The sequence below is a fragment of the Pistacia vera genome, unplaced genomic scaffold, assembly GCF_008641045.1.
Source record: "Pistacia vera cultivar Batoury unplaced genomic scaffold, PisVer_v2 Contig298, whole genome shotgun sequence".
NCBI lineage: Eukaryota > Viridiplantae > Streptophyta > Magnoliopsida > Sapindales > Anacardiaceae > Pistacia > Pistacia vera.
The window spans coordinates 236,272-249,787 of record NW_022196110.1 but is presented as its reverse complement, the minus strand read 5'-3'; the positions used below and the strand labels follow the sequence as shown (position 1 = coordinate 249,787).

At 36.0% G+C, this 13,516-nt stretch overlaps 1 protein-coding gene across 1 annotated transcript; it reads left to right on the top strand.

Annotated features, from left to right (window-relative positions):
• Nucleotides 1–3,617: 3,617 nt before the first annotated feature.
• Nucleotides 3,618–12,900, top strand: LOC116135303. Its single transcript, XM_031421010.1, has 2 exons — nt 3,618–5,699; nt 10,889–12,900. Exons 1-2 carry the CDS (start codon nt 3,701–3,703, stop codon nt 12,898–12,900), a joined length of 4,011 nt encoding a protein of 1,336 aa, XP_031276870.1. The 5' UTR covers nt 3,618–3,700.
• Nucleotides 12,901–13,516: the final 616 nt, after the last annotated feature.

Here is a 13,516-nt window from a genome sequence, read left to right as displayed (position 1 = left end):
GTCCCAAACGGGCCCAGGCCTGGGCCGCAAGGGACCGGTCCCTTGCCCAGCTCTAGGGCTACCGAAAGAAACATTGAAGAAGGCACAAAGAAGAAAGGGAAATTTTTGAAAAATGGGTGTGAAATTAAGAAATTTTGCCTTAATGAAATTTTGGGGGGGGGGGGGGGGGGGGGGTGGGGGGGGTAGGGGGTGGCAAGGGGGAATTGGCAGCGAAACTTTTGATGGGCGGGAAATTTTGCCTTAGTGAAATTTTTAATTTTTTGTTTTTTTAATATAATCCTTAACAATTTTAACTATCAACAATTGAGACTGCAACTGTCAAGAAAAAAACTCGTATACATATACGTGTGTGTGTATATATATTGTAGATGCAAAAAATCTACCGTCATGAAAATAGGGTATGATCTCGTGAGGTTGAGGCCACTGACAATCCGCTAGACCTGCACACATGAAAGGGCAAACGTGAAGCTTCCGGAAAACACTAAGGTGGTGTTTGCCGTAAGCACTCCGACGCTCAAGTCAGCAAGGCTGAAAGAGATTATTTGATAAAAATTAAGGAGATGAAGAATTACCAGGAGTCCTGTCGGAAGCGAGGACTACGGTGGAGACGTCGGGTTCTTGGGAGCAAGAACTTAGGAGCAAATAAATGGTTTTGAGTAGTATAGATTGATTGTGGGAGATTGCATGCCTAATGAGAGTGCAAGCCTCTGTTTTTATAGTGAACCCAAGGGGTTGGAATCTTAGTAGAACACTAAGTCCTATTTTGGGAGATAATCCCTATCCTCAAAGAGATATGATTTATTGACCTTATCAGATTAAGTTTAATAGTTTAAATAAGGTTTGGAATCTTAGTAGGACACTAAGTCCTATTTTAGGAGATAATCCCTATCATGAAAGAGATATGATTTATTGACCTTATCAGATCAAGTTTAATAATTTGAGTAAGATTTGGAATCTTAGTAGAAGAGGAAATATAATGAGATTCTAATTTCCTATTTTTAGATTGTTGTAGGCTAATAGGCTGAAACCCAGTTTAGCTTAACTTATAAGATAACCCAACTCATAGAGTAGGTAGTTCACAATGTGATTTTAAGCATAGGCCCAATCAGGATTGGGTTGAGGCCTTGGGTCATGACATGTTTATTTCGTTATTGGGCCTTGTCAAACCCAAGACGATTTTTGGCCCTAACATATATATATATATATATATTTTATCAACTCATTCTGTCAAGGAAATGGTTTTTTCTAGTAGTGACATATTACAAATAGAACAATTATTTAAAAAAAGAGTCATGAAACAAAGAAAACCCATTAAAGCTTTCCTCTTTGAATCACACTCAAATCAAAACCCAAATAAAAAAGAGATCGAAAGAACAAACCCACAAAACAGTTTTAAAAAAAAATGCCTAGAAGATACACAAAAATAAATGTATAGAAAATAAAATCAAAAATCTAAAGAACAAGAAGGTGAATAAAAATGCAAACCTTAGTTGGAGAAATCGATGAATATGAAACCTTCTCGAACGAGTATCCATAAAACAGAAAACTTAAATACCCAATTGAGAAAATAAATAGATATTATTAAATACCATTCGTTTATCAACAATAATAAACAAATTTAAAGCATCCATTACAATTATAATAGCCATTGCAATGTCAGATAAAAGAGAAGATAAAAGTAAAATCACCCATTACGAAGTTAAAACCACCCATTTAGGAATGTCACAAACAACAGATGCTTAAACAAATTAAAACAAATGTTATGAAGAAACGGATTGAAAATCAAACAATAAAATCGAAATACCATATGTAAAAGAATGAGTTTTAACATAAAAATAAAAAGAAGTCACCTTCAATGGAGTAATGTAGGTGGCAAAAGTAGAATCGAGGAAATGGTAAAGTGAAGAGGGAAATTGGATACAGAGGAGTGCGTGGAGAAGAAGAGGACTCGGGTAAGAATAGGGAAATTTGGGTATTAGGGATTTGGTTTTAAGTTTGGGTTTATATAGGATGGGCTTTTAGTAATTGTTTCTAAAAAAAATAGGTATTTATTTATTTGATTAGTTCTTTGTAACAACCAATTTTAGTCACCATTTGTAACTTTCATGTTTGGTAAACCATCAATTGCAACTAATATTTTAGCAGTTGCCAAAAAAAAAAAAAAATTGCAACTAATGTTGTAGTTGTCATTGTCAAGTTTCTGATATCTTAACTTTTTGTAACTAATTGATTTTGGTTACTAGTAGTGTATATCATTTTTAATAAACAATATTTAGTGGCTAACATTTTGGTTGCGAAAAAATCATATTAACAACTATAACTTTAGTTGCCAAAATAACATACCCAAAATTTCAATTTATTTCAAACGGGAACATGGGGGCCCAAACTCACAGAATTTACCATTTATTTGGCAACTAAAATCTTAGTTGCCAAAAGACGATAATTTGCAACTAACTATTTAGTTATGTAATAATAATTTTAGTCACAACTTAAAATATTATTTTTTTCATTTTACTGGGAAAGTGGAGCCCAAAAAAATTCATCAACTTTTAGCAACTAAATACATTTTAGTTGCTATACATGAGTTTTTGCAACTATTGTAATATGCACAAAATAATTAGTTGCCAAATGTATCTTGAGCCCTCTGTAATTATTGTCAGAAGCTTGGATATTTCAGTAATTGCATTATTTTGTAACTAATAAAAATAGTTACAAATTAATTAATAAATATTTACATCTAATTTAGCAACTATTAAGTAGTTACAAATAATTGTTTTCTGTAACCATAATTTTAGTTGCTGAATTTCTTGTTGTAATTGCTAATTGTGTTGTAATACTAGGAAAATTTACTGCATAAAAATTGACTACCAAATAAATTAGTCGCTAATTTGATATTTTTGATAAATTAGCGGTAGAATGTTAATTTTAGACTCTAAAGGTGAGAATAAATGGGCACCAAAATTTTATTCTCCTCTAGCCGATCAATTGGAATTTAGTTACTAAATATGAAGTATCTATAACTATTTTTGCCTAGTTGCAAAAAAATTAAAATTGGTTGCAAAAAGTACTTTTTCTTACTGTGACTTCTCCTTCTATATTCTAACCAGGTGACGTACCATTGACAAATATTGATTCTTGCACTCACAAATTACTTTATATTATCTTATATTTACTTGCGTTGGTAGAAAAATAAAAATCGATAGCTTAACTACTAATGGAAAGTTATACATAAATTATATTATTTGAGTGACCTTCTTCAAGCAGCATATATTCCATTTTCTGTTGTTTTGGATTTTGCCTTTGACCTCGAGGACGCCCACGGATTCAAAACAATAGGAAAGACAAAAGCGACGTAGGTGCTGAGAGTGGTAGTGAGTATTAAATTCACATGTCAATTAATTGACAACATCAATTCCAAAAAGGCCCAAAATGGTCCCCGTATGACAGCTGAGAGGGGGAAAGCATATCTGATATCGTCATCGCTTTAGTGCCTTCTTCTCTACGACTCTCCACCAAAAGTCTCTGTTTTCTACAGTTCGATACGAATGAAAGTTTACCCTAATGTATAATAAATAACTAAGCAGTAATCCGACGGCATTCATGTGTATGGTTGATGGTTAAGAGGCGCATGAACTTTTCATTCTTATATTATATGTGTAAGAAGAGCATGGTTTAAGAAATTGCTTTGCTTTGCCTAGCCATGTTTTTCAAATTTGCAATAGTGGTGTCTTCCTTAATCGGGTTAGTAGCAGCAGATGAAAATCTTGGTTTCATCTACAATGGTTTCAGATCGGCTAATTTGAGCCTCCATGGTACAGCTAAGTTCACCGACGAAGGACTTTTACAGCTTACCAACGAAACCCAAAGAATAAAGGGTCAAGCCTTCTACCCTAATCCAATATCCTTCAAGACCTCAACAAATGCCACGGCTTTCTCTTTTTCTACAATTTTTGTTTTAGGTATCCAGTCTCAAGTTGATGTTCTTAGTGGCCAGGGTATGGCTTTCGTGATTGCACCAACACTAGGGCTCCCTTTCGCTCTTAACAGTCAATACCTCGGCCTTTTTAACGATAGCAATAATGGAAATGCCAGTAATCATGTTTTTGCCATAGAGTTCGATACGGTGCAGAATGCCGAGTTTGCTGATATTGATAATAACCATGTAGGGATTGATATTAATAGTTTGAAATCTGAGATATCAGCTCCAGCTGGTTATTATGACAATCAAACCGGTGAATTTAAGAACTTGACGCTCATTGATCGTCAAAGAATTCAAGTTTGGGTGGAATATGATGGTGAGGAGAAGCAAATTAACGTTACTTTAGCTCCATTTAACAGTGGTAAGCCCAGTAATCCACTTCTGTCTTTGTCGAGGGATCTTTCATTAATTTTTAACGAAAACATGTTCGTTGGCTTCTCATCGTCCACCGGTTTGTTGTTATCATCTCATTATGTTTTGGGTTGGAGTTTCAAAATGAATGGACAAGCAGAGGAACTTGCACTCTCTCAGATTCCTAAGCTTCCCCGAATTGGTCCCAAACCGAAATCAAAGTTTTTGACAATTGGGCTCCCTGTAATTTTTGTAAGCTTGACTTTAGCTGCAGTGTCAGGTGTGGTTTATGTGATAAGAAGGAAAAGAAAGTTCGCTGAAGTGCTTGAAGATTGGGAGCTTGAATATGGGCCTCATAGATTCAAATACAAAGATCTTTATTTCGCCACCAAAGGATTTAGAGAAACAGAGCTATTAGGTAGTGGTGGATTTGGCAGGGTGTACAGAGGTGTACTACCCAACTCTAAACTAGAAATTGCAGTGAAGAGAGTCTCTCATGAATCAAGACAAGGAATGAGAGAATTTGTTGCTGAAATTGTTAGTATTGGTCATCTCCGCCACCGGAATTTAGTACAACTCTGGGGTTATTGCCGGCGTAAAGGAGAGCTGCTTTTGGTGTATGACTACATGCCTAATGGAAGCCTGGACAAGTACATCTATGGCCAACAAAAGGTGACCCTGAATTGGAAACAAAGATTTCAAGTAATCAAAGGCGTAGCCTTGGGCCTATTTTATCTACACGAAGAATGGGAAAAAGTTGTTATTCACAGAGACGTCAAGGCTAGTAATGTGTTACTTGATGCTGAACTGAATGGAAGGCTGGGTGATTTTGGGCTTGCAAGATTGTATGACCACGGAACTGATCCACAAACAACTCATGTGGTTGGTACTGTTGGCTACCTCGCCCCAGAGCACGCTCGAACAGGGAAGGCCACTAGAAATACTGATGTATTTGCTTTTGGTGCCTTTCTGCTCGAAGTTGCCTGTGGCAGAAGGCCAATAGAGCCACATTCGCCGACAGAGGAGACAGTGATTTTGGTTGAATGGGTATTTGGTTTTTGGAGTGAAGGTAAAATTATTGAGGCAAGGGATCCGAAATTGGGAACAGATTATGTCGCGGAGGAGCTAGAGTTAGTGTTGAAACTTGGGTTGATGTGCTCTCATTCAGAGCCCGCAGCTAGGCCAAGCATGCGACAAGTTGTGCAGTACTTGGAGAAGGATGCTCCTTCGCCAGAGTTATCAGCTCTAGAAATTTCAGACAGTGGCCTAAGATTTGCGCATTCGGAAGGTTTTGATGACTTTGTAGGCTCGTCTCCATCTTTAATGGGCAGAACAGCATCGACTTCTATTGCAGATTCAATACTTTCAGGTGGCAGATAAGATTGCAACGTCAAATTATTGGAGATATAATATGAATATAATGATGTTTTGCTGTATTATTCTTTGTAATATATTCTCAGTTTCAGTTGTAGCCGTGCTGGTGTAATATAAATAATAATAATATTGTAGCATGCATGAATTAATGACCGGAAATTGTCATTCAAATGGGTACATAGCCAAGAAATAATGTATTTAAATGAGGCAGATTTAACTATTTTGAAGATAAAAAAATAATTGAATAAAAATTCTGGCTACTTGCTAGTTACCATATTGTAAATTTAGTTTCAATAGTGTGGAGGAAGATTTTGTTATAATGCAGAATTATTTTATATAGTGAAAAGTGTTCTGAATAAGAATAGTGAAGTAGGTGAGCTGGTCTAACAACAATAAGGTCCAGTTATTTGTTGGGTATTGGGTTTATTATTTGGTGGGCTGGCCTAATAACAACAAGGCCCAGTTATTTGTTGCGCATTGAATTGTACTATTTGATGGTTTGGCCTATTAAAATATAACCCGGTTTCTTTTGTAAACCCTTTTTAATTCGTTAAGTTTGGGCCTTAGGGGATGTTCCCCCTTCTTGAATTAGACTCCTTTATTCTGAAGGGAGAAAACTGTCATGTTTCAGAGTTTTTAGAGGGGTGCAAGGATTTAAAAGTATAGGGGGTTTACTAGAGGAAACCCCAGAGGATCCAAAAGTTTAGGGAGTTGAAAAGGATATAAGGGGTAAATGAGTATTTACATTATTAGTAATTATGATGTTTCAAGCATTGCACTCATATTTGCAAGCCCATTTTAAATGAGAACAAATGTTATATGATATTATTACTTGTACGTAAATTGCATGAAGGCACTTATGATGCATGGTGTGGTTGGATATTCAGATGCATGGTGGGGTTGGATATTCGAATGCACGTGGATGTTTGTGTATGATTATCATATTGGAGACCACCTTTTATAATACCCTTCCCACATCAATTAGCATGTTATGTTTATCCTCATGCGCATATTGAGATTGTCTATCATATTGAATGATTGAAATATCTTATTGGGACAAGATGGACGTCTAACGAGTTTCAGGAGGGATTACACCAGGCAAGTATTGGCCAGTGTGGGATTTTGACGCCCCAAGGATAGATTATGAGGGGGATTTTATTTGATATCATATCATGACGCCTTGAGGGTAGATTGTGGGTGGTTTAGCTGTTTTTCTGTATCTGATTTTGCCATCCCAAGGGTAAACTGTGGATGACACCACCCTAAGGATAGACTATGGGTGGCCCAACTACTTGTATGTTTTTTGGACCAACACGGGAGAGGTATAACGTAGGTCTCTAGGTACTGGTGTGGTAATGGTGGTCATATTAATTATATGAGTGGGATTATAGCACTTAATGGGTATAGGCTTGGGTGGATTTATAATATATTAAATCATTTGTTATCTATTATGGATATTGTTGATACGAAAATAGAAAATCGATTGACCTTGATGGAATTGAAACTGATGTGTGCGTGATTTATGATAAACCAGCAATTGAATGTAAATGTGCACAAGAAAGTAAAGAACACAAAGATTTTTAAAGTGGTTCAACAAGTTAGAACTTGAACCTATGTACGTCCACTATTATCTTATTGTTTTTGAGGGATTACAAGAACAATGTAATATGCCTGAATAAATTTGCTAAACCCTCTCTCATCGTTTGAGGGGGTTTTTATACAAGTTTGTAATTAATGGAGAGAGATAAGTTCGAGATTGCAATCAGAGTTGTTTTGCAATCCCGTGATCTTCACGATTGTGAGCTGAGATTGCGCTGCAAGTGGTGTTGATCTCATCTCTTCTGAAATATCTAAGATTGGAGTTTATTTTTGATTTTGTTGAACAACTGTTTGGATTGATCGTTGTGGTGAGCTTCACCTAGGTCGAGCTTACTCTGAATCAAACTGATTTTGAGTCGAGCTTGCTCTTGGGTCGAGCTTGTTCTGGGTAGAATTATCTCTCTGCGAGCTTTCGAAATTTGTGAGCTCTCTTATGGCAAAATCACACAATATNTATGACATTATATTATAAACATTAGTAATTAATTTATTAATTTATACAATACTTAATTAAATGATTAGAATTTTATTAATTATAACATTACATTATAAATTTATGGTATGATTACTTAATTAATTATAACATTCTATTATTAACAATATTACAATACTTAATTAAATGATTAACAATTTAATTAATTATAATACATTATAATTAAACCCTAAACCCAAATAGTATATTTGTTAGGGGTGTATTTGTAAACTTTTAAGGTATTTTTGTCATTTTTTAAACTAATAGGGGCATAATTGATTTTTTATAGGGTACCCCGGAAAGGAACCGAAATCTGCATTTTAGGTTCTGGTTCCTTGAATTGAAGAACCTGCACTGTGCGGTTCCTTTTTTTGGAAACCTGCACTATGCGATTCCGATTCTGGTTCCCCCGAAAAATGGAGGGTACCTGGAATTGTTCACCCTATATATATGTTTTGATGCAATATTTTGAACATCTTTTTGTAAAACATGTTTATCAGTTTGACAATCAATACGAAGTAGAAATTTTTGATTGAGTAAATCACTTTGAAATTTAGAAATGCATAGGACAATGGATAAAAACTCTTTTTCGATAGTGGAGTATTTTCGTTGAGTTTCATTCCAAAATTTGGAAGTAAATTAGATAACTTTTCTTTGTTATCTTGTACTTGTTTGAGAATACCTCCATATCCTAAATCTGAGGCATCTGTTTCAACTATTTTGAAGGCTAATGGGTCTGCTAAATTCAAATAGGGCGAATGGGTGATTTGGGTTTTAATCTGTCGGATTATGTTAGTGTGTTGGCTTGTCCACGGTGTTGGATTCTTTATATATATTTTTTTTGTTGTATCATTTTAGATCTTTAGTTATAACATATAGCTTTGCCGGTGTAATATACTCCATATGATGATGATGATGATTAATATGTTTTTTTAGCATTTAATTGTTTATCTAACAGGAATGTGAATGAAGTATATTGTACACTAATTCTGATTGATTCATTTATTTTTGTTTAAGAATTATTATTGTAAAATTATTTTTTAGTGGTATACGAGTCACTCGCCTGGCTTCATTAATTAGTTGCCTAATAGGAATTGAGCATGATTGGAATTATGTTGATGAATTAGAAGCTGAACAAATTAATTAAGATTTTGATGTACAAGTGATCGCAAGATGATTGGATTTCCGTAAATCAATTGAAATGTGAGATTTTAGGCTCGGGGTTAGTTATTTAGAATAACATTTTATGCTAAATAGTATTTTTGAAAAATAAGATAGGATTTTGAAAAGGGTTTTATACATTTCTGATTATCATTTTCTGAAAATATTTAGATTATTTTTAACCTCCTAGGTTTGTTAATTTAATTAAACACCCATAACAATAAAAGTTTATAAATTGACAAAAACACCTCCACCCACCCACATATTGCTGGCAACTAGCCACCACTAACGAAAGGTGGCCAGAATCTGCTGGAATGGTGCCTGACCGGTTGGATCTAGCCGGTCGTGTGTCGATTTTGCCTTTTTCGGCCAGATCCACCATGGATCGAGCCAGAAAAGGCTAGATCTACGGTTGTGCATCATTACGACACCGACGACTGGCGATGGCTGCTGGTAGGTGATAGTAGCTTGGGTGGGTGAGGGTGTTTTTGTTAATTTCAAAACTTCTATTGAAAACGGTAATTGTTAATGTTTTGAGTTGAATATAATAAGATTGGATTTTGAAGAATATTAAAACAAATGTATTTTTGGTTTTTAGGATAGAATAGTGGAATATGATAGTGGGAGAAGAGTGTGCCAAACGGACCCTAAGATATCAATAAAATTCTAGACAACATGGATGTTGTTGGGGAGCTTCTAAAAATTGCAAAGGCGACTTCTGTTTACAGTTTTTTTTTTTTTTACACAAATTTACCATTATTTAAGTGGAATGTATAACTTATTGAATAATTAAATGGGCTCAAATAGTCACAATTAGGTAGCATGATAATAAAAGAGCAAAAAGAGATTGCATGAGATCGTTTGAGTCTCTCTAGACGCTAATAGGATGGCCATTGAGACTTCTACTCACATGACAGTTCTAGAGCATTGAGAGATTAGTTGAGGTGCAAGCTGACTCGAATGCCCTCGTGATTAAAAAAAAAAGGACTCAAATAATGACACGTATTTCGAAATTTGGTTTCAAATAAATGATGGCCAAAAGTTATTTCACATTAATACAGAGTTTGCAGTGTTGAGAAAATGTATTTATCATTGAAAGCATCCATGAAGCTAATTTAACAATATAATTTTATCTCTATGAATTGATTTGAGTCAAAAAATTAGATGTTACATGCATATCCATTAGTCGTATTACATTTAATTGTGAATAGCACTAGTCATAAATTTTAGTACGACAGTTCTCATAAGATCATCTGGTATGTTATGAATCATTCTAGAGGATGACTTTAAAATATATACCATTTTCCCCTAATTAATTAAATATTTGAGACCTTAACTTCTCCTTCTATATTCTAACCACGTGAGCCTGCCATTGACAAATATTGATTCTTGCATTCACAATTACTTTATATTATCTTATATTTTCTTGCGTTGGTAGAACAAATAGAAATTGATAGCTTAACCACTAATGGAAAAGTAATACATAAATTATATTATTTGAGTGACCTTCTTCAAGCAGCATATATTCCATTTTCTGTTGTTTTGGATTTTGCTTTTGACCTTGAGGACGCCTACGGATTCAAAACAACAAGAAAGACAAAAACGACGGAGGCGCTGAGAGTGGTAGTGAGTATTAAATTCACATGCCAATTAATTGACAACGTCAATACCAAAAAGGCCGACGACGGTCTCTGTATGGCAAGTGAGAGGGGACACCATATCTGATATGGTCATCGCTTTAGTGCCTTCTTCTCTACGACTCTCCACCAAAAGTCTCTGTTTTCTACAGTTCGATACGAATGAAAGTTTACCCTAATGTATAATAAATAACTAAGCAGTAATCCGACGGCATTCATGGGTATGGTTGACGGTTAAGAGGCGCATGAACTTTTCATTCTTATATTATATGTGTAAGAAGAGCATGGTTTAAGAAATTGCTTTGCTTTGCCTAGCCATGTTTTTCAAATTTGCAATAGTGGTGTCTTCCTTAATCGGAATAGTAGCAGCAGATGAAAATCTTGGTTTCATCTACAATGGTTTCAGATCGGCTAATTTGAGCCTCCATGGTACAGCTAAGTTCACCGACGAAGGACTTTTACAGCTTACCAACGAAACCCAAAGAATAAAGGGTCAAGCCTTCTACCCTAATCCAATATCCTTCAAGACCTCAACAAATGCCACGGCTTTCTCTTTTTCTACAATTTTTGTTTTAGGTATCCAGTCTCAAGTTGATGTTCTTAGTGGCCAGGGTATGGCTTTCGTGATTGCACCAACACTAGGGCTCCCTTTCGCTCTTAACAGTCAATACCTCGGCCTTTTTAACGATAGCAATAATGGAAATGCCAGTAATCATGTTTTTGCCATAGAATTCGATACGGTGCAGAATGCCGAGTTTGCTGATATTGATAATAACCATGTAGGGATTGATGTTAATAGTTTGAAATCTGAGATATCAGCTCCAGCTGGTTATTATGATAATCAAACCGGTGAATTTAAGAACTTGACGCTCATTGATCGTCAAAGAATTCAAGTTTGGGTGGAATATGATGGTGAGGAGAAGCAAATTAACGTTACTTTAGCTCCATTTAACAGTGGTAAGCCCAGTAATCCACTTCTGTCTTTGTCGAGGGATCTTTCATTAATTTTTAACGAAAACATGTTCGTTGGCTTCTCATCGTCCACCGGTTCGTTGTTTTCATCTCATTATGTTTTGGGTTGGAGTTTCAAAATGAATGGACAAGCAGAGGAACTTGCACTCTCTCAGATTCCTAAGCTTCCCCGAATTGGTCCCAAACCGAAATCAAAGTTTTTGACAATTGGGCTCCCTGTAATTTTTGTAAGCTTGACTTTAGCTGCAGTGTCAGGTGTGGTTTATGTGATAAGAAGGAAAAGAAAGTTCGCTGAAGTGCTTGAAGATTGGGAGCTTGAATATGGGCCTCATAGATTCAAATACAAAGATCTTTATTTCGCCACCAAAGGATTTAGAGAAACAGAGCTATTAGGTAGTGGTGGATTTGGCAGGGTGTACAGAGGTGTACTACCCAACTCTAAACTAGAAATTGCAGTGAAGAGAGTCTCTCATGAATCAAGACAAGGAATGAGAGAATTTGTTGCTGAAATTGTTAGTATTGGTCATCTCCGCCACCGGAATTTAGTACAACTCTGGGGTTATTGCCGGCGTAAAGGAGAGCTGCTTTTGGTGTATGACTACATGCCTAATGGAAGCCTGGACAAGTACATCTATGGCCAACAAAAGGTGACCCTGAATTGGAAACAAAGATTTCAAGTAATCAAAGGCGTAGCCTTGGGCCTATTTTATCTACACGAAGAATGGGAAAAAGTTGTTATTCACAGAGACGTCAAGGCTAGTAATGTGTTACTTGATGCTGAACTGAATGGAAGGCTGGGTGATTTTGGGCTTGCAAGATTGTATGACCACGGAGCTGATCCACAAACAACTCATGTGGTTGGTACTGTTGGCTACCTCGCCCCAGAGCACGCTCGAACAGGGAAGGCCACTAGAAATACTGATGTATTTGCTTTTGGTGCCTTTCTGCTCGAAGTTGCCTGTGGCAGAAGGCCAATAGAGCCACATTCGCCGACAGAGGAGACTGTGATTTTGGTTGAATGGGTATTTGGTTTTTGGAGTGAAGGTAAAATTATTGAGGCAAGGGATCCGAAATTGGGAACAGATTATGTCGCAGAGGAGCTAGAGTTAGTATTGAAACTTGGGTTGATGTGCTCTCATTCAGAGCCCGCAGCTAGGCCAAGCATGCGACAAGTTGTGCAGTACTTGGAGAAGGATGCTCCTTCGCCAGAGTTATCAGCTCTAGAAATTTCAGACAGTGGCCTAAGATTTGCGCATTCGGAAGGTTTTGATGACTTTGTAGGCTCGTTTCCATCTTTAATGGGCATAACAGCAGCGACTTCTATTGCAGATTCAATTCTTTCAGGTGGCAGATAAGGTCGCAACGTTAAATTATTGGAGATATAATGATGTTTTGCTGTATTATTCTTTGTAATATATTCTCAGTTGTAGCTGTGCTGGTGTAATATAAATAATAATAATGTTGTAGCATGCATGAATTAATGATCGGAAATTGTCATTCAAATGGGTACATAGCCAAGCAATAATGTATTTAAATGGGGCAGATTTAACTATTTTGAAGATAAAAAATAATTAAATAATAATTCTGGCTGCTTGCTAGTTACCCTTAATTGGATGCACTTTGAACATATTGTAAATGTAGTTTCAAGAGTATTATCATATTTGGTAATTAAGAACTATGTTACAATATGGGTTTATAGCATTATTCGATTAAATATGATGGATCGCAAATTGGAAAATAAAAAGGGTCACAAAAGAAAATTTTATATGAATCACCCTTGGATGGCTGGATGAGATGATAAAGACTCTTGAGTATATTACTGAAGTGGTATTGAGTCTGATTCTACTCAATTGCTAATGGGGGTGACCACTGAAGGATATACTCGATCGTTAACTTCAAGGTCTAGGGGTGACCATTATAGGGATACTCGATCATTAACTTCAGGGTTTGGGAGTGACCATTGGAAGGTAT

Bases quoted from the DNA above. Each gene is read 5' to 3' on its own strand.
- LOC116135303 (XM_031421010.1), top strand. From the start codon at position 3,701: ATGTTTTTCAAATTTGCAATAGTGGTGTCTTCCTTAATCGGGTTAGTA. The intron at 5,700-10,888 runs GTGGCAGATAAG...TGCTTTGCCTAG, and splicing joins TGCAGATTCAATACTTTCAG to CCATGTTTTTCAAATTTGCA.